Source organism: Oncorhynchus keta, chromosome 36 (assembly GCF_023373465.1).
Source record: "Oncorhynchus keta strain PuntledgeMale-10-30-2019 chromosome 36, Oket_V2, whole genome shotgun sequence".
Classification (NCBI taxonomy): Eukaryota; Metazoa; Chordata; class Actinopteri; order Salmoniformes; family Salmonidae; genus Oncorhynchus; species Oncorhynchus keta.
This window is the reverse complement of record NC_068456.1, coordinates 7,924,933-7,947,162: the sequence shown is the minus strand read 5'-3', so window position 1 is coordinate 7,947,162 and position 22,230 is coordinate 7,924,933. Positions and strand designations below refer to the sequence as shown.

At 45.9% G+C, this 22,230-nt stretch overlaps 1 protein-coding gene across 3 annotated transcripts in view; it reads left to right on the top strand.

Annotated features, from left to right (window-relative positions):
* Positions 1-22,230, top strand: part of LOC118369550 (inositol polyphosphate-5-phosphatase A-like) — a 300,208-nt gene that overhangs the window by 130,044 nt on the left and 147,934 nt on the right. For all 3 annotated transcript variants that reach the window (XM_035754029.2, XM_035754028.2, XM_052498410.1), the window contains exons 3-4: positions 15,199-15,299; positions 16,100-16,187. In XM_035754029.2, coding sequence (XP_035609922.2) covers positions 15,199-15,299; positions 16,100-16,187 — 189 coding nt within the window. The remainder of the gene's footprint in view (positions 1-15,198; positions 15,300-16,099; positions 16,188-22,230) is intronic.

The following is a 22,230-nucleotide window of genomic DNA, read 5'->3' as shown; positions in this document are numbered from 1 at the left end:
ATAAGTCAGCTTAGCACACATGCCGTAGTCTCTCTCTCAATCACTCTCACTATGAACACGTTAATGACCCTCTGTCTGTTGTGAAGAATTTTAAGTTGTGAGGAATAAATGATGCAAGCGATTTGAATTGCATCTTTTTGTCCCGTTGTCAACAATCTTTAAAACAATTACAAGTTTATGGATGAAAAATAGTTTTTATATTTTAAAATAGTCCAATGTCTCACTAGTCTTGATACGGTTGGAAAGTAACTTGCGTTGCGGCCAACCACATTTTGAGTGATTCTTTTGTCGAAATTGTTATTTTGTGGAAGGTAGTTTTGAAGTCCGGTGTTAAACCAGACCATCAGATTCAGTAAGGTGGTACCTCTGCAATATCCTAGGGGAAAAAAGCTGTTTGAATGGCTTTTTGGTGGTTACAACCAAAAGGACATCCATCCTGCATGCTTGCCCTGCATGTGTCTCTCTGTGTGTGTGTGTGTGTGTCTGTCTTTTTTGTACCATTGAATTCCTCTCAAGGAACTAGCCTACTGTTGATGCAAGCCTTTGCTTCAGGTTTTTCCTCGAAATGCAGCTTCGGGAAATAAAATTAGTTATCTGGACACTTTTTTCTTGATTAGAATCGGACACATACATTACATACTGTACATACACTCACGTCTAAGGCACGAAGTCGCACTCCATTCCTGCAGGTGAGGCCAAGAGTATACAATGGACAAGTGTACACTGACAAGGCTAGGCATTCACTAACCCCACTGCAATGTGCCCGATGAGTGATCTGATAGACTGTCTACTGTATTGAAGGATTTAAATGTGTTTTACTGTTTGTTCAATAAGCACAGCAACTGAGCCCCTGTCATTTAAAGTCCTTTGGAAGACCCTGGCCCTGGGTCATATGGTTATTTCTGTTTCCTCCATGGATCTGATGGGCATCCAGGCAGCTTTCAATAATCCACTGGGCAGGCACACAACACGCTGCAGAGTAGCACAGACTGAAGTGAGCTTCACTTAAGCAAAGCAGGGCATTTTCCTTCGTTGTTAGCTCTTTTAGAAGCCACAGCGGCCGTCGACGGCCTTTCTTTAAATTACTATAACGGCCACTATGGCTGTCCCCAATTAAAAATGTATACAGTGCCTTGCGAAAGTATTCGGCCCCCTTGAACTTTGCGACCATTTGCCACATTTCAGGCTTCAAACATAAAGATATAAAACTGTATTTTTTTGTGAAGAATCAACAACAAGTGGGACACAATCATGAAGTGGAACGACATTTATTGGATATTTCAAACTTTTTTTAACAAATCAAAAACTGAAAAATTGGGTGTGCAAAATTATTCAGCCCCCTTAAGTTAATACTTTGTAGCGCCACCTTTTGCTGCGATTACAGCTGTAAGTCGCTTGGGGTATGTCTCTATCAGTTTTGCACATCGAGAGACTGAAATTTTTTCCCATTCCTCCTTGCAAAACAGCTCGAGCTCAGTGAGGTTGGATGGAGAGCATTTGTGAACAGCAGTTTTCAGTTCTTTCCACAGATTCTCGATTGGATTCAGGTCTGGAATTTGACTTGGCCATTCTAACACCTGGATATGTTTATTTTTGAACCATTCCATTGTAGATTTTGCTTTATGTTTTGGATCATTGTCTTGTTGGAAGACAAATCTCCGTCCCAGTCTCAGGTCTTTTGCAGACTCCATCAGGTTTTCTTCCAGAATGGTCCTGTATTTGGCTCCATCCATCTTCCCATCAATTTTAACCATCTTACATTTAACATTTACATTTAAGTAATTTAGCAGACGCTCTTATCCAGAGCGACTTACAAATTGGTGCATTCACCTTATGACATCCAGTGGAACAGCCACTTTACAATAGTGCATCTAAATCTTTTAAGGGGGGTGAGAAGGATTACTTTATCCTATCCTAGGTATTCCTTAAAGAGGTGGGGTTTCAGGTGTCTCCGGAAGGTGGTGATTGACTCTGTTGTCGTGAGGGAGTTTGTTCCACCATTGGGGGCCAGAGCAGCGAACAGTTTTGACTGGGCTGAGCGGGAACTGTACTTCCTCAGTGGTAGGGAGGCGAGCAGGCCAGAGGTGGATGAACGCAGTGCCCTTGTTTGGGTGTAGGGCCTGATCAAAGCCTGGAGGTACTGAGGTGCCGTTCCCCTCACAGCTCCGTAGGCAAGCACCATGGTCTTGTAGCGGATGCGAGCTTCAACTGGAAGCCAGTGGAGAGAGCGGAGGAGCGGGGTGACGTGAGAGAACTTGGGAAGGTTGAACACCAGACGGGCTGCGGCGTTCTGGATGAGTTGTAGGGGTTTAATGGCACAGGCAGGGAGCCCAGCCAACAGCGAGTTGCAGTAATCCAGACGGGAGATGACAAGTGCCTGGATTAGGACCTGCGCCGCTTCCTGACCCTTCCAGGGTCGTACTCTGCGGATGTTGTAGAGCATGAACCTACAGGAACGGGCCACCGCCTTGATGTTAGTTGAGAACGACAGGGTGTTGTCCAGGATCACGCCAAGGTTCTTAGCGCTCTGGGAGGAAGACACAATGGAGTTGTCAACCGTGATGGCGAGATCATGGAACGGGCAGTCCTTCCCCGGGAGGAAGAGCAGCTCCGTCTTGCCGAGGTTCAGCTTGAGGTGGTGATCCATCATCCACACTGATATGTCTGCCAGACATGCAGAGATGCGATTCGCCACCTGGTCATCAGAAGGGGGAAAGGAGAAGATTAATTGTGTGTCATCTGCATAGCAATGATAGGAGAGACCATGTGAGGTTATGACAGAGCCAAGTGACTTGGTGTATAGCGAGAATAGGAGAGGGCCTAGAACAGAGCCCTGGGGGACACCAGTGGTGAGAGCGCGTGGTGAGGAGACAGATTCTCGCCACGCCACCTGGTAGGAGCGACCTGTCAGGTAGGACGCAATCCAAGCGTGGGCCGCGCCGGAGATGCCCAACTCGGAGAGGGTGGAGAGGAGGATCTGATGGTTCACAGTATCGAAGGCAGCCGATAGGTCTAGAAGGATAAGCAGAGGAGAGAGAGTTAGCTTTAGCAGTGCGGAGCGCCTCCGTGATACAGAGAAGAGCAGTCTCAGTTGAATGACTAGTCTTGAAACCTGACTGATTTGGATCAAGAAGGTCATTCTGAGAGAGATAGCGGGAGAGCTGGCCAAGGACGGCACATTCAAGAGTTTTGGAGAGAAAAGAAAGAAGGGATACTGGTCTGTAGTTGTTGACATCGGAGGGATCGAGTGTAGGTTTTTTCAGAAGGGGTGCAACTCTCGCTCTCTTGAAGACGGAAGGGACGTAGCCAGCGGTCAGGGATGAGTTGATGAGCGAGGTGAGGTAAGGGAGAAGGTCTCTGGAAATGGTCTGGAGAAGAGAGGAGGGGATAGGGTCAAGCGGGCAGGTTGTTGGGCGGCCGGCCGTCACAAGACGCGAGATTTCATCTGGAGAGAGAGGGGAGAAAGAGGTCAGAGCACAGGGTAGGGCAGTGTGAGCATAACCAGCGGTGTCGTTTTGACTTAGCAAACGAGGATCGGATGTCGTCGACCTTCTTTTCAAAATGTTTGACAAAGTCATCTGCAGAGATGGAGGGGGGGGGATTCAGGAGGGAGGAGAAGGTGGCAAAGAGCTTCCTAGGGTTAGAGGCAGATGCTTGGAATTTAGAGTGGTAGAAAGTGGCTTTAGCAGCAGAGACAGAGGAGGAAAATGTAGAGAGGAGGGAGTGAAAGGATGCCAGGTCCGCAGGGAGGCGAGTCTTCCTCCATTTCCGCTCGGCTGCCTGGAGCCCTGTTCTGTGAGCTCGCAATGAGTCGTCGAGCCACGGAGCGGGAGGGGAGGACCGAGGATAGGGAGGATAGGGGACATAGAGAGTCAAAGGATGCAGAAAGGGAGGAGAGGAGTGTTGAGGAGGCAGAATCAGGAGATAGGTTGGAGAAGGTTTGAGCAGAGGGAAGAGATGATAGGATGGAAGAGGAGAGAGTAGCGGGGGAGAGAGAGCGAAGGTTGGGACGGCGCGATACCATCCGAGTAGGGGCAGTGTGGGAAGTGTTGGATGAGAGCGAGAGGGAAAAGGATACAAGGTAGTGGTCGGAGACTTGGAGGGGAGTTGCAATGAGGTTAGTGGAAGAACAGCATCTAGTAAAGATGAGGTCGAGCGTATTGCCTGCCTTGTGAGTAGGGGGAAGGTGAGAGGGTGAGGTCAAAAGAGGAGAGGAGTGGAAAGAAGGAGGCAGAGAGGAATGAGTCAAAGGTAGACGTGGGGAGGTTAAAGTCGCCCAGAACTGTGAGAGGTGAGCCGTCCTCAGGAAAGGAGCTTATCAAGGCATCAAGGTCATTGATGAACTCTCCGAGGGGACCTGGAGGGCGATAAATGATAAGGATGTTAAGCTTGAAAGGGCTGGTAACTGTGACAGCATGGAATTCAAAGGAGGCGATAGACAGATGGGTAAGGGGAGAAAGAGAGAATGACCACTTGGGAGAGATGAGGATCCCGGTGCCACCACCCCGCTGACCAGAAGCTCTCGGGGTGTGCGAGAACACGTGGGCGGACGAAGAGAGAGCAGTAGGAGTAGCAGTGTTATCTGTGGTGATCCATGTTTCCGTCAGTGCCAAGAAGTCGAGGGACTGGAGGGAGGCATAGGCTGAGATGAACTCTGCCTTGTTGGCCGCAGATCGGCAGTTCCAGAGGCTACCGGAGACCTGGAACTCCACGTGGGTCGTGCGCGCTGGGACCACCAGATTAGGGTGGCCGCGGCCACGCGGTGTGGAGTGTTTGTATGGTCTGTGCAGAGAGGAGAGAACAGGGATAGACAGACACATAGTTGACAGGCTACAGAAGAGGCTACGCTAATGCAAGGAGATTGGAATGACAAGTGGACTACACGTCTCGAATGTTCAGAAAGTTAAGCTTACGTAGCAAGAATCTTATTGACTAAAATGATTAAAATGATACAGTACTGCTGAAGTAGGCTAGCTGGCAGTGGCTGCGTTGTTGACTTTGTAGGCTAGCTGGCAGTGGCTGCGTTGTTGACACTACACTAATCAAGTCGTTCCGTTGAGTGTAATAGTTTCTACAGTGCTGCTATTCGGGGCTAGCTGGCTAGCTAGCAGTGTTGATTACGTTACGTTGCGTTAAAAGAACGACAATAGCTGGCTAGCTAACCTAGAAAATCTCTCTAGACTACACAATTATCTTTGTTACAAAGACCGCTATGTAGCTAGCTATGTAGCTAGCTACGATCAAACAAATCAAACCGTTGTGCTGTAATGAAATGAAATGAAAATGTGATACTACCTGTGGAGCGAAGCGGAATGCGACCGGTTGTTGAGTTCTATTCAGAAGACGTTGGCTAGCTAGCAGTGTCTCCTACGTTAAGGACGACAAATAGCTGGCTAGCTAACCTCGGTAAATTAAGATAATCACTCTAAGACTACACGCTCTAAACTACACAATTATCTTGGATACGAAGACAGCAAAGACAACTATGTAGCTAGCTAACACTACACTAATCAAGTCGTTCAGTTGAGTGTAATAGTTTCTACAGTGCTGCTATTCGGTAGACGGTGGACGTTTGCTAGCTGCTGGGCAGATAGCAGTGTAGAATACGTTAGGACGACGAAATACGATAATTACGCAATTATCTTTGATACAAAGACGGCTATGTAGCTAGCTAAGAAGAAATTGCTAAGATTAGACAAATCAAACCGTTGTACTATAATGAAATGTAATGAAATGTAATGAAAAGTTATACTACCTGCGGACCGAAGTGCGGATGCGACCGCTCGCTCCAACCCGGAAGTAACGGGTTGGAGCGAGCGGTGAAGAAAGCGGTGAAGAAAAGCAGGCCCAAACCATGATGCTGCCACCACCATGTTTGACAGTGGGGATGGTGTGTTCAGGGTGATGAGCTGTGTTGCTTTTACGCCAAACTTAACGTTTTGCATTGTTGCCAAAAAGTTCAATTTTGGTTTCATCTGACCAGAGCACCTTCTTCCACATGTTTGGTGTGTCTCCCAGGTGGCTTGTGGCAAACTTTAAACAACACTTTTTATGGATATCTTTAAGAAATGGCTTTCTTCTTGCCTCTCTTCCATAAAGGCCAGATTTGTGCAATATACGACTGATTGTTGTCCTATGGACAGAGTCTCCCACCTCAGCTGATCTCTGCAGTTCATCCAGAGTGATCATGGGCCTCTTGGCTGCATCTCTGATCAGTCTTCTCCTTGTATGAGCTGAAAGTTTAGAGGGACGGCCAGGTCTTGGTAGATTTGCAGTGGTCTGATACTCCTTCCATTTCAATATTATCGCTTGCACACACTCCTTGGGATGTTTAAAGCTTGGGAAATATTTTTGTATCCAAATCCGGCTTTAAACTTCTTCACAACAGTATCTCGGACCTGCCTGGTGTGTTCCTTGTTCTTCATGATGCTCTCTGCGCTTTTAACGGACCTCTGAGACTATCACAGTGCAGGTGCATTTATACGGAGACTTGATTACACACAGGTGGATTGTATTTATCAAAAAAAAATACAGTTTTATATCTTTGTTTGAAGCCTGAAATGTGGCAAAAGGTCGCAAAGTTCAAGGGGGCCGAATACTTTCGCAAGGCACTGTACATTTGATTTCCATTGATAATTTTTTGTGTGATTTTGTTGTCCGCACATTCAATGAATGTAAAAAAAAAAAAAAGTATTTAAGAATATTTAATTCATTCAGATCTAGGATGTGTTATTTTAGTCTTTCCTTTATTTTTTTGAGCAGTGTATATTATACTTGGTACATTTTGAAGTAATTTAGTCAATTACTACCATTTTAAATACTCTAGTTTTTTGTTGTTGTTGAGTGTTCATCGTTTTTTGAAAGTGAGTCTTTACAGAATGGAAGACCAAATGAATGGTATTCCCATTGACATGAATGTGGTGTCATATTAAAGAAGAGGTTGCGCTCTTTAAAACTACTTATAAGTTAGTGTAATTGTCATTTGTTCTTGAGCTATGCCTGTGTGAGAGAATTAGATTTATCTGGAAAATTCTCAGTAATCTACAGCATCGTTCTAGAATTCTATTGGGGTCCGAAGGGTAAGATAACCATCATTGACCTACGTCGGTTCAATTATTTGAATTCCATTTAGTTAGTGTTTTTTTTCTGCGAGCTCAACACATAATCTCTATTGAGATTTGGGACTTGTTCAACTCATCCTAGAAAAAGCTCCGAAAACGTGGTCATTCTCTACAATGACCAGAATCCGTTGCGCCTACAGCTGCCTGTTCTGACAGGCTCCTTCCCGTGCAGGATTCCTATTAAGCCGTGTTAAAAGTATGCCTTCTCTACTTTAAAGAACTGCTGAAATAATGATTTTGTCAGACAGCAGGCAGTGAATAGAGGATGGTTTATGAATAAGTGATAAGCAACAATGGGCAGTCACTACCATTTATCAGAGTTTTAGTCATCATACCAAAAACAAATATGTAATATACACAACCAAAATATTTGATTTAAGTCCGGTAATGTGAACGAACCAATGTAAAAAAAATAAAATAATAATAATTGCTCAGCACTAATGATCCCTCAGTCTATTTGCATTGGAAACCTTACCTGGCTGTCATGGGCCACTGGCCCCACAGGTTAGAGCATTGGGCCAGTAACTGAGAGGTTTCTGGATCGAATCCCCGAGCTGACAAGCAAAAAATCTGTTGTTCTGCCCCTGAGCAAGGCAGTTAACCTGTTAACACTGTTGCCCGGGCGCCGAAGACGTGGATGTCGATTAAGGCAGCCACCCCGCATCTCTCTGATTTAGAGGGGTTGGGTTAAATGCAGAAGACACTTTTCAGTTGTACAACTGACTAGGTATCCATCCCCCTTTCCTTTCCAGTCACATGACTTAGATTAGGTAGTCATTACTAGAGTACATGGCTAATTTATTCTAAGTTGTTATAATGATTTGGGAGAATATTCATCATTATTAAATTTATTTTTTCTGATTTATTGCCGTACTGTGTGCGTGCTTTTTAATAGTGTTTTAAATTTTTATTTAAATGTTTAATATATATACGTGAGGAGTGTGTGACATATACAGTGCCTTCGGAAAGTATTCAGACCCCTTGACTTTTTCAACATTTTGTTACTTTGCAGCCTTATTTTAAAAAGTGAAAAGATTTTATCAGCAATCTACACACAATACCACAGAATGACAAAGGGAAAACTGGTGTTTAGAAAGGTTTGCAAATTTATTACAAATAAAAAAACAAATACTTTATTTACATAAGTATTCAGCCCACTTTGCTATGAGACTCGGAATTGAGCTCAGGTGCATCCTGTTTCCATTGATCATCATGTTTCTACAACTTGATTGGTGTCCACCTGTGGTAAATTGATTGGACATTATAGGCACACACCTGTCTATATAAGGTCTCACAGTTGACAGTGCATGTCAGAGCAGAAACCAAGCCATGAGGACGAAGGAATTGTCCGTAGAGCTTCGAGACAGGATTATGTCGAGGCACAGATCTGGAGAAGGGCAGCATTGAAGGTCGCCAAGAACACTGTGACCTCCATCATTGTTAAATGGAAGATGTTTGGAACCACCAAGACTCTTCCTAGAGTTGGCCGCCCAGCCAAACTGGGCAGTAGGGGAGAAGGATCTTGGTCAGGGAGGTGACCAAGAACCTGATGCTCTGACAGAGCTCTAGGGTTCCCCTGTGGAGATGGGAGAACCTTCCAGAAGGACAACCATCTGGTCTGATTTAAACCTGGTCGGATTAAACCAAGATTGAACTCTTTGGCCTGAATGCCAAGCATCATGTCTGGAGGAAACCTGGCACCCTTCCTACGGTGAAACATGGGGGTGGCAGTATCATGCTATGGGGATGTTTTCCAGTGGTAGGGACTGGGAGACTAGTCAGGATCGAGGCAAAGATGAACGGAGCAAAGTACAGAGATCCTTGATGAAAATCTGCTCAGGGCCTCAGACTGGGGCGAAGGTTTACCTTTGAACAGGACAATGACCCTTGGCACACAGAAAAGACAATGCAGAAGTGGCTTTGCGACAAGTCTCTGAATGTCCTTGTGTGGCCCAGCCAGAGCCCGGACTTGAACCCGATTGAACATCTCTGGAGAGACCTGAAAATAGCTGTGCAGCAACACTCCCCATCCAACCTGACAGAGCTTGAGAGGATCTGCAGAGAAGAATGGGAGAAACTCCCCAAATACAGGTGTACCAAGCCTGTAGCGTCATACCCAAGAAGTCTCGAGGCTGTCATCGCTGCCAAAGGTCCTTCAACAAAGTGCTGAGTAAAGGGTCTGAATACTTATGTAAATGTGATATTTCCATTTTTAATACATTAGCAACAATTAAGAAACTGTTTTTACTTTGTCATGATGGGGTAGTGTGTGTGTAGATTGTCGAGGGGGGAAAAAACGATTTAATCAATTTTAGAATAAGGCTGTAACGTAACAAAATGTGTAAAAAGGCAAGGGGTCTGAGTACTTTCCGAATACACCATATTTGGCTGTGTGACTCAAAAGTGAATGAAAGGTTGTGTCTGTGCGTCTCTGTGCGTCTCTGTCCGTCTCTGTGCGTATGCACATGTGTGTGTAGGATTATAGATGAATAGATTCAGTGTTGTACAGCCTGGAGTGAATGAACGGCAACAGATGGACAGAGTTTAGTGTTTAGAAAAGACTTCTCGTCACATCACATGCCCATTTGACACCCCCTCCCTCACACGGTTCTCTCCAGCTCCCAATCAAGACCATGAAATGGGAGTCATCCTCCCTAAATTACAGCTCATCAAAGGCCCTCTGTGAGAAAATTCAGAGAAACATGGGCCTTTTTGTCCTCCCCATGTGCATCAACAGTCTTTTTTCCCTCCCCATGTGCAGCAACAGTCTTTTTTTCCTCCCCATGTGCATCAACAGTCTTTTTTTCCCTCCCCATGTGCATCAACAGTCTTTTTGTCCTCCCCATGTGCATCAAGTCTTTTTTTCCTCCCCATGTGCAGCAACAGTCTTTTTTTCCTCCCCATGTGCATCAACAGTCTTTTTTCCTCCCCATGTGCAGCAACAGTCTTTTTTCCTCCCCATGTGCATCAACAGTCTTTTTCCCTCCCCATGTGCATCAACAGTCTTTTTTCCCTCCCCATGTGCATCAACAGTCTTTTTTTCCTCCCCATGTGCATCAACAGTCTTTTTTTCCTCCCCATGTGCATCAACAGTCTTTTTTCCCTCCCCATGTGCATCAACAGTCTTTTTTCCCTCCCATGTGCATCAACAGTCTTTTTTCCTCCCCATGTGCATCAACAGTCTTTTTTCCTCCCCATGTGCATCAACAGTCTTTTTTCCCTCCCCATGTGCATCAACAGTCTTTTTTCCCTCCCCATGTGCAGCAACAGTCTTTTTTTTCCTCCCCATGTGCATCAACAGTCTTTTTTCCCTCCCCATGTGCATCAACAGTCTTTTTTCCTCCCCATGTGCATCAACAGTCTTTTTTCCCTCCCCATGTGCATCAACAGTCTTTTTTCCTCCCCATGTGCATCAACAGTTTTTTTTCCCTCCCCATGTGCATCAACAGTCTTTTTTCCTCCCCATGTGCATCAACAGTCTTTTTTCCCTCCCCATGTGCATCAACAGTCTTTTTTCCCTCCCCATGTGCATCAACAGTCTTTTTCCCTCCCCATGTGCAGCAACAGTCTTTTTCCCTCCCCATGTGCAGCAACAGTCTTTTTTCCTCCCCATGTGCATCAACAGTCTTTTTTCCTCCCCATGTGCATCAACAGTTTTTTCCCTCCCCATGTGCATCAACAGTCTTTTTTCCCTCCCCATGTGCATCAACAGTCTTTTTTTCCTCCCCATGTGCATCAACAGTCTTTTTTTCCTCCCCATGTGCATCAACAGTCTTTTTTTCCTCCCCATGTGCATCAACAGTCTTTTTTCCTCCCCATGTGCAGCAACAGTCTTTTTTTCCTCCCCATGTGCATCAACAGTCTTTTTTCCTCCCCATGTGCATCAACAGTCTTTTTTCCCTCCCCATGTGCATCAACAGTCTTTTTTTCCTCCCCATGTGCATCAACAGTCTTTTTTTCCTCCCCATGTGCATCAACAGTCTTTTTTCCCTCCCCATGTGCATCAACAGTCTTTTTTCCCTCCCCATGTGCATCAACAGTCTTTTTTCCTCCCCATGTGCATCAACAGTCTTTTTTCCCTCCCCATGTGCATCAACAGTCTTTTTTTCCTCCCCATGTGCATCAACAGTCTTTTTTTCCTCCCCATGTGCATCAACAGTCTTTTTTCCCTCCCCATGTGCAGCAACAGTCTTTTTTTCCTCCCCATGTGCATCAACAGTCTTTTTTCCCTCCCCATGTGCATCAACAGTCTTTTTTCCCTCCCCATGTGCATCAACAGTCTTTTTTTCCTCCCCATGTGCATCAACAGTCTTTTTTCCTCCCCATGTGCATCAACAGTCTTTTTTCCTCCCCATGTGCATCAACAGTTTTTTTTCCCTCCCCATGTGCAGCAACAGTCTTTTTTTTTCCTCCCCATGTGCATCAACAGTCTTTTTTCCTCCCCATGTGCATCAACAGTTTTTTTTTTCCTCCCCATGTGCAGCAACAGTCTTTTTTCCCTCCCCATGTGCATCAACAGTCTTTTTTCCTCCCCATGTGCATCAACAGTTTTTTTCCCTCCCCATGTGCAGCAACAGTCTTTTTTCCTCCCCATGTGCATCAACAGTCTTTTTTCCTCCCCATGTGCATCAACAGTCTTTTTTCCTCCCCATGTGCATCAACAGTCTTTTTTCCTCCCCCCATGTGCATCAACAGTCTTTTTTCCTCCCCATGTGCATCAACAGTCTTTTTCCCTCCCCATGTGCATCAACAGTCTTTTTTCCTCTCCATGTGCAGCAACAGTCTTTTTTCCTCCCCATGTGCATCAACAGTCTTTTTTTCCTCCCCATGTGCATCAACAGTCTTTTTTCCCTCCCCATGTGCAGCAACAGTCTTTTTTTCCTCCCCATGTGCATCAACAGTCTTTTTTTCCTCCCCATGTGCATCAACAGTCTTTTTTTCCTCCCCATGTGCATCAACAGTCTTTTTTCCCTCTCCATGTGCATCAACAGTCTTTTTTCCCTCTCCATGTGCATCAACAGTCTTTTTTCCCTCCCCATGTGCATCAACAGTCTTTTTTTCCTCTCCATGTGCATCAACAGTCTTTTTTCCCCAATCTGCCACTGGAATTCACTTCTAAGAACATTCAATGGTGCGCGCGTCAGTGCGTCGTGTCATTGATGGGATGTATTTATAGACGCTGGGATGTATATTATTTGACAGGACGTGTGTATTTTTCCAGATGCTCAAGGCACTTTTAGTCTTCAGTGAGTGTATGAGAATGATGAAGAGATGGCGAGAACGATCATTTACATAATGCATTTGAGTAGTGCAAACGTTGTCCCATTCAGCTGCCATTGCAAGGAGAAACGTGCTGTATTTAAACAGCTGTTTAAATACAGTAACACCACGCTCCGTCTGAGTGAGTCGGCTTCACCAAGTAGGTGTGCTGACTCCCGTTGATACAGACGTTTTCAGGAACGGTAACTGAGACTCATTCCAGCCAGCTGCCCTCCTACATCCACATCCAGGCATCAGGCAGAGATTCCCAGGGACTGAAGGCCCATAACACAAACATGGCATATCTCACCTCAGTGCAGTCTGCAACTCAGAACCCAGGCTGCTGTGACCACACACATTAAACAAGTCAGTCTGATAGCAGCCGTGTTAGGTTAGCCGTGTAAGTGGTGCGCTTCATGTGAGCCACTGGTCACAAAAGCAGTGGGGGATCTGATACCATTTTTACACTACTGAGCCAACCTGTTCTAAGCCAAGCTGTACTGGGCTTGGCCTGGTTACGCGTCCCAACATAGTCGCTGAAGAAAATATCACACCCAGCACATTACGGGTTTCCTTCAGCCCTATAGTGTGAATCAGGCATGAGTTTAGATGTAAGCTGATATACATGGATTTGTACTGGTGGAGATCAATGATGTGTGTTTTACAGTTAGGTGTTGATTTAAATGTAGAATGGAAAATGTCTCCAAACTGAGAGCTAGACTTACAAGCTAGGCCTTTCGGTTATTATTTTCCGCATAATTAGCCCACATTGTTTGGCCATCAAATAAAACAAGCTCCTTTAAAAAAAAAAACATATTCCAGGGTAGTGTGTAAGTAAATATTATTAAAGGATGGGAATATGTCACTGCTATAACCTAGGGAATTTCCTAGGAATCCAAACCGATACAGGATGGTGGGAGAGAGAGGACGCACCCCTTTGACAAACATGTGGCCTTCTCACAACAGTTAAGAGGTTTCCGCTGTGTGGTACCTGTGTCATCATGCGGTGTGGTCTAACGGCATCAACCCTATAACTTCTACGCTACCAAGGGAGGTCCCTGCGTCTGATAGAACTCAACTGCTCTTTAGGCTGGCACCCCGTTGACCACTGTGCAAATGTGTTTATTTGCCTTCGATCGAGAGTCAATCTGTGACCTATAACTCTTAGTCTGAAATGAAAACGAGCAGATCGATCAAAAGGTGCCTCTGAGGGTAGATGGAATGGGCCAATTGTTTGGCATTCAGAAGAAAGATGGCGGAAACTTGGGATAGTTGTTATTGTTTGGCCTTGTATCAATAGCATTTCTGATTATAGGAATAGGATTAAATTAGGCTTCAGGATAATGAGTCTGTAGCCCTATGAGAAACTAGAGCTGGAGTTACACTGCCTGGAAAAACAAACATAAAATGCACACTTGGACAAATACAAAACACACACACACACACACATGCACAAAATACACACACACACAGTCCAGCATTTTCCCTCTTGCATGTCCACAGGTTCACACACAGTGTAACTTGGCTAGCTAAAGCTCCTCGAGAGTCGAAGCTCTCCAGTGGATGCTGATAGGTTCACTAATCCGTCTGTTTGAGAACCCTGGTTCTTAGTGGCCCGGTGACAAGCCAAAGGTTGATAGAAAATCCATAGTGTTATTGCCTTACATTACTTTTATTTGATTTTGCCTTTAGTAATAATAATGCAGGCGGGTGGAGTAGGAGCAGAGTAGGCCTCCAGGCCTGGACCCCCCTGGGGGGGCCACATTTCCTGGGTGACCGTGATCTACGGCCTGCCCACCATCCATAGCCCGACCCTTTGAGTGCTTATGAGCGCTATAATTCACTCCGCTATGGATTTTCCGTTACGGGTTGGCACCTCTAAACACTCTGGGCTCGCTGGCAGTGCACTCAGAAACACCTCTTAGTGTTAGGGGACAGGGAGGGGACATGGGAGAGGTCATGTGACTGGAGTGGAAATGACTCTGTAACAACTCTCTCTGCTCTGACCAGGTATTTGTTAGCCTGATCTCAGATCTGTTTGTGCGGTCTTGCCAATAACCGTAGATATTGGCAAGACAGCCCTAACAGATCTGGGACCAGGGCAGGTGTTTATCAGTGCAGATCACCAACATCAGTATGTATTATTTTTCTGACACTAGGCCTATGATCAGTCACCTTTTTATGTTCTGGTGTTTCCTATATTCTGACATCATAATGTTGACATTTCCTGATAGTGAGAGACTCGTTATTGATCTAGTGAGCTGTTTCTCACTCCCGGCATTGTCCGTCATACCCTGCACACAGTGCCCGATACACATCCGTGATGACTCATGGAACAAGCAAGCTACATGCCTTCTGTCTGACACTATACTGTACAGTACCTGGGGCAGTTTGGCCTGTTGACTATAATGTATCTAGACCTCTGATAGTCATTTTTTCCCCCAGTCTTGGGTGTTACCCAGCTTCTTTCCACCTCCCAAAATCACCAGACCTTAATTAGGGTTTCACTGTGGAGTAAATGGGTGCTTGTTGGTAAGGCGTGTTGCTTGGTTGTGTTTTACGAGGGAGTTTTAAATCCCTTAATTCAGCTATTTGTGGGAATCTGAAATCTGACTCCGCAGGCTGTTTTAGAGGACAGGGCTCTCTTTGAAGAACGCCGTATCCCGTCTTTTATCGAATCTAAGTATAGAATATGTCATTTGGGTGAGAAGTTCCTTGTCATCGTGAATGATTATGACCTGGATGAAATGACACCGAGCAAGTAGTTGTGTCTGGACAGTCGTTTAATGCTATGCCTTTGTTCTCTTCTCCTCTGCAGACTGTCCAGTCACACAAGCCCCACTTCATCGCAGTGCACTGTCAGGAGGTGGGCGGGAAGAACTACGAAGCGTCCATGGCACACGTGGATTGTTTTGTCAAGTAAGTTACCTCACACTTCATGCCCCCCTCAAATTTCCCTTAACTGAAGAATTGCCGCCAACTCGGGTGTCCATAGCAACCCCAGTGGTGATTATGGGTTATTTTTTTCTGTCAAGACGGACAACCACTGCCTGGGTCCACAGGAAAATTAGGACCAAAACTATGTGAAAGTGAGTGAACAACTCCACCTTCTGGTGACCACTTATTTGGTTTCATGTGTGGTGTTGATTTTCAAAGAATGAAAAGAATGTACTAGACGACCATCATTATTGAGTAAACTGTTTAGCGGGGCTTATTTGTGTAGCTAGTCTTTCTTGTTTAGTCATAGGATGGACAAACGGAATGTTTTAGGTCAATGGGGGTTTATAAGATATTTGATATTTGTTAACAAGATTCTATCAAGTGCTCTCTTATGTAACCTCTTTCAACCAATTTAGGGTGTCCTGGTGTGAACTTTATTAGCAGGGGGATATAGATAAGCAGAAGAGACGGTCTGTGAGGCCTCAACAGTATCCTAACACACTCACAATCTCCTGTTCCTAATCCCGGCTCCCTTAAAGCGCAATTAAGGAAGTTAATTGCAGTTTGCAGGAAGTTGAAGGTAGTTTGGCTAGCCATTGCTAGCTAGCATTAGCGCAATGACTGGAAGTGTACCGGAACAGCTAGCATGGAAGAACTACAGTTCCACCATGTTCATATTTATCCTACTTATCATGTTGCTGATTTAAAGGAAGATAAATAAATCAACCCATGTATCTGAAGGCTGATGGTGCCATATTGTGATGTGTCCTCTCTTCTAGAGAGCTGCTGTCCAGTGATGCCATGAAGGAGTACAGCAGAGCCCGTGTCTACCTCGACGAGAACTACAAATCCCAGGAACATTTCACAGTAAGTGCGGGTGGTCCATTTGCCCCTGCTAAGTGGTTCTCTTCTTGTTGATCTCAGGAGATTTGTTTACAGCACACAGTCTTAACTCACCACAGATGTGTTGCATTCACCCGGGTATTGCACAGCAGCCATTTTCAGCAGAAAGTTCTAGACCATTGTTGCCCAATTGGGGTGAATTTGACCCGCAGGTAGTTTTATTTGCCCCCCATAAAACTGTAACAGCACCAGGAAATCAGCTCCAGGTTATTTTAATTTGGACATCTGTCCTAAGTATTCCCACGCATAATATAGAGACACGTGATCATATACAAATGTACGGAAAATTTGACAGGATGTTTTAGTCAAATATTTTATCTGTTTGGTATTATTGCGGTCATTTTGCAATTATTACTAAAGGCAATTACTGACATTGTAATTATGTTTCGGGCCACCAAAACCAGCCGCTCGAGAAAATAAAAAATTGGCCTGCGGCTCAATCTAGTTGATGATCCCTGCTCTAGACGCATCAGTTGTGACATTAGATAAGATGGCTGAGGGAAGTTTTAAGTTGAAGCTGGGGGCCCTCAAATGCTAGAATGAAGAGAATTAAGAAAATCAATCAAGTATTCATTTTCCACAGCTGTGTGGACCCCAGCATTTTATTAGAATGTGCAATAATGGTAGACCACCACAAGGTGGTGCTAGATGGTCTGGAATGTTTTGTGGATTTAGAAACAAGCTGCAACTTTAAGTGTTATCAGCTAATAGTTGGTTGTGGCTTTTTTAAATTGTACATGAAAAATAAATAAATAAGTCTGCATATGGAATAGCCTATAGATGTTGTAGTTGGCCATTTATATTACGGAGAGTTTGATGGATCATGCGTATTAGTTACTGCAGTCATTATTTTGCACATTATGTCATAATTATCACAAAGATGTGCACCGATTGGTCCAAATTGATGCTCAGTCCTTTTGCGGCCTTTTCCCTCAAAATCATGCACAACTACACGACAGTTGCATTGCATGACCTCTTGGTGGAGCCAGATACTCAGTGTTGATTATAATCTCAATATTAGTCTTCAACATCTAGACACCAGGCCCCCCCATCTGAGCACACACAATACACCATTTTATTCCCTCACATAATTACCACAGAAGCAATTTATTTTATAATGCTATCCATTTAATGCTGATAGCATGTTACTCCCAACAGTACATTTGGAAGGAAACAATAATGGTGGTTCTAGTTAATTCCCTGACTCTTGACCACATAAAGAGAGGTTTAAGGACACCCCCCACCCCCCCCCCTGTCATGGTTCTCCTCTCTATTCTTCTAGAAGGTACTGTATTACTACCGTGGTACACTTACTACCACGGTACGCCGCTCTGCCTCCCTACCTGCAAACACTTGCAAATCACATCCACCATCGCCGCCAGTCCAACATGTTATTTTCATAAACGTAATATGAACATATCTCAAACGTATGCCCCGCCCCCACTGCAAAGAAGAATGAGCTGCCGTTTCGCTTAAACAACGACGGTGCTGTCCTCTTGTTTTGATGATTTCTCCCAGGTTCATTGTAGACTCTCACCTCTTGGATAAGCGTAGATGCACGCCAATTACTGTTCTCGTTCTCGACTGTTTCCATGCTGGAGAAGTAACTTTCTTCGAAATCAATTTGTGCAAAGAGAACCACAAAATCAACATGTTTATAGATATTCAAATCGGGGGCCACAGTAAATATGGATACAGACTGTCCAGTGCGCCTCACACAGGGCTTGCCATTTAGACGAGATGACATCATCACTCATATTTGTTTTCTCAACCTTCGATTTCTGCTCGAGGGTAATTGTTTGTTGTCTGCTCTGCCTGTCAATTTCCAGATAATGTAAAGTGGCAATCCCCGCGAGGCTCCCGGAGCCTACCAGTAACGGCAGCCGAGCGGATGTGCTATAATGTAGTGTAAGTGTATGGTAACGACCTGAGGGAGTGTTTAGTTTACCTGTCCTGTCTCTATGTTCAATACGGTGGCTGGGGGGGGTCGCCATAGGCTTCACTGACACAGCTCGCACACACTCAGCAGCGTCACCGTGCCACGGCTGAGTGTGTGCGAGCTGTGTCAGTGAGCTGTGTTTGGGTCATTTGAGCACGCCTCCTCACCAAGGAAGCACTGGCTGATTCTTCTGATTTGTGGAGAGACGAATATGTCAACAGGTTGAAATGGTCAATGGGGGCTGGTTTTGTGTGTTTTGTGTGCTATGCTTTTCGTTGGTATAGTAGGCCATAGGACCTACTGGTACATATATGATAACCCGGACTAAGTTTTATGTCCACCATGAGTACACTGGTGGGTTACCAGTGTATCCTAGCAAACGCTGGTCCTGTCTCCATGCCGGTCGGTCTGTCAGTCAGGCATCCAGACCAGTGTTGGATGTAGGTAGACATTGAGAGAAGCTGGCCAGCCTTCACATCTCTCCCAGAGGGAGGTTGTGTGTTCTGTGCAGTGATCGGGGGGGTCTTGAGTGACACATCCTCCTCTGGGGGGAGGCCTGGTGTTTTATGGCGCTGTTAAGGTATACAGCAGGTAAAATGTCAATTAGGAAAGCCCGCCCTGATAACCTTAACTCCCAATCCACTTGTTCCAGGCCATTAATATTTATCACAGGCCCGGCCCTTTGGGCTGCTGGGGCGTCATGTGGAATGATGTTCACTAATGCCTTGCCTTTATTACCTAGGAAAGCGTTCCTCACACGCTGACTGGGGTCTGTGTGTAGGCAAACACACGCCACCCTCACAGTTATTGTCACAGCACTCACTCTGTTTTTATGCTTCATAGCCAAAGTATAGCAGTATTTTTACACACACACACACACACACACACACACACACACACACACACACACACACACACACACACACACACACACACACACACACACCCTTCAGCTTCGAGTGACATACAAATGAACACACACACACAATCCCCCCCTTACACAGCGCTCAGTTGTTCCAGAGAATTGTAATGGGAAATGAAAGGCGTCCTCCCTTGCTCCACAGGACAGGAGTGTGAGGCCAGAGGATAAGTCAGGCTCTGTGCTCTGACAGGAATCTCACTCCGCTTCCGCATCCCGTGTCCGTTCTCATCCCTGCACCTGCTGCCCAGGGACACATTGGCTTAATCTGTTTAGCTGCTATTCGTGCTGGGTGCTGTCTTTGACGTCTCCACTGGACGTTTTGATTGGATTTCCCTGGTGGTGTGGCGACTAGGGAGTGTTGTCACCCCGAGAGACGCTAGGAGCACTCCCATCAGCCTCCCGCCCCGTCTATCCAGTTAGCTCTGCATGTCGTGTGTCTGCACCTACGTGTCTGCACCTACGTGCCTGCACCAACGTGCCTGCACCTACGTGCCTGCACCTACGTGCCTGCACCAACGTGCCTGCACCAACGTGCCCTGCACCAACGTGCCTGCACCAACGTGCCTGCACCTACGTGCCTGCACCAACGTGCCTGCACCTACGTGCCTGCACCAACGTGCCTGCACCAACGTGCCTGCACCTACGTGCCTGCACCAACGTGCCTGCACCTACGTGCCTGCACCTACGTGCCTGCTCAAAGGAAGATATGCATTCCTAAACTTTTAAATTAGGAAGTTCTATCAAAATGTTTTTCTTCGTCCTATCAAGATTGACTTTGGAAACTTCTTTAGTTTTCATAATATTTCCCAGCTGTTTTCTCGTCACACCTACTGGTTGCTCCTCGGTAGCTCTGTTCTATTTTATTTTTATTTTTGAACCTTTATTTAACTAGGCAAGTCAGTTAAGAACAAATTATTATTTACAATGACGGCCTACCCCGGATGACGCTGGGCCAATTGTGCGCCGCCCTACGGGAAACGGCTGGTTGTGATACAGCCTGGGATCGAACCAAGGATCTGTAGCGACGCCTCTAGCACTGAGATGCAGTGCCTTAAACCGCTGCGCCACTCCTCGGGAGTCCCTATCACCTGTGGTTCAGATGAGGGAAGTGGTGCTGATGGCTGAACTCATCCACAGTCATCCCCAGGCAGGCAGGTGACATCGTCATGTTGTCCCCTCAGCCCCGGCCACTTTAGAGGCCATGTCAGGAACTGCCAGCCACACCCCAGCCGGCTTCCAAGGTGCAGCCTTAATTCCTTCTGCCGCCAGCAGACCACAGTAATACAATCATCCAAACTGCACCCAGCGCAGCACATCACCCAGGAATTTCTGAACACTTAGTGGCCCTCTGCGGTGACAGGGCAAGTGTGTTCGCTGTGTTCGCTTGCGTCATGCTCATCACCTATTTTTCACGGTGCACCACCATCCCCCCTCCCCCCTTTTAAGTCCAGATGATGGGGGCTTGTTTCATCTCCTACCCCGTAAGCAACTCATCCTCTGCTTTAACATACACAGGGAATGAACGAGAGGGAGTGTGTGGGGGTCACAGCAGGGAGGTTGCTACACTGGTTTACACACACAGGTTAAAGAGGAGGACCAACCCCCTCCCGCCCAACCGTCACACACTCCGCCCTCATGGTCTGGGAGAAGGCGCCAAGTGCGTAAGCAGGTTAAGACATTGCAAAACTAAATCTCTAGGCTCTTATTTCAATATGGTCAGAAGTACTGAGCAGACCGAGGCAATTTGAATGGAGTAGATGTCAGCAGGGTAATATTGTTGGGAAATAACTCTCCCTCGCCATAAGTCATGCACTCAGGGCATGCAAGTAAGTGCATGCATACACCCTCACTCACTCACTCACGTACACACATACTCACACTCACTCACGTACACACACACACTCAGGACATGTGTTGAGCGACAATCAATGAAACTGCCATCAGACGTGAATTATGAGGGACAGAGAGCGGGCTGTGCCTCCTTGGTAACATTTGACTTGAAACTGTATATATAATTAATGGTTTGAGAACAGAGGCAGAAACATGTATGGAACTCAGCCTATGCCCTCCTCTGGACCTTCACAAAAATAAGTGTCTGGCACATATACACACGCAAGCACACGCACTCACGCTCACACACGCCGTCCGTCTCCCTCGCCCTCATAAACAGAGCTCTGATAAAGTGTTTGCGTGTGGTGGGATTGGGTTTAGTGGGGGCAGCAGGCAGGACCTGGGTGGGGAGTAAATCAGATCTGTCTGGAGGGTGGAGGGGGGTGCCAGGCACAGATAATGATGTGATTCCAGCATGCGATGTCCAGGCGCACCCCCCCGCCACCGTACATTATGACGTGCTTCCCCCCCAGCCGGCGAGGGGCAGAGTGAAGGTGAGCCTGTCATATTGATCTATTTAGAGCTAAAATATGAGCCACTTTACTCTGCTTCCCAGCGCAGTGATGTGAAAAATAATAACTCGGACCAAAATTAAAAAATATTGATCGCTTAGGAGGTGTTGAGAGCAAATGAACAGCCACCGAAGGAGGGCTGGGTGAAGGATGTTGGTGTGCCGGACTGTAAAGATATCTGACCGTCTATACTCCTCTACCCGCAAATTATACTACTATACGGCACTGCCAGGTTGTGTTCTGTATATTTCCCTGACCCAAAGGAACAGGGCTAGGAAGTAGCTCTCTCGTCATCCCACTTTGTCATTGATTGATCTGGTCTTGACTCCATAATCTGCCATTAGCCCTGCTTTATTCAGGGCCCTCAGTAAACGGATGAGTTGACACCCTTGCCGTCAAACGTCTGGGGGAAAAACAATTGCCACAAGGTTAATTTTATTGCCTGCTCCTTGAGTTTGTGAGCAGGCAGGAGGTATCCTCTGACCGGCTCCTGATGAATGGTTGCGCTGAGCAGGTGGGAATGAAAATGAGAGGGGAGAGGCCATGCATGGCAGAACAGAGTTAGACGGCCTGCCGCAAATCAAAAAGTAATAATAATTGGAACCTTTAATGTATAAGTGAGGTCTATCAAGTGTCCTTATCAATTGTGTACCTTGTCCTGCCTCATCTCATCTTGAAATAGGTTAAGTTATATCCGTAACTCAAAGTCAAAAACCAATATAAACCCCTTAAAACATCCAAAAC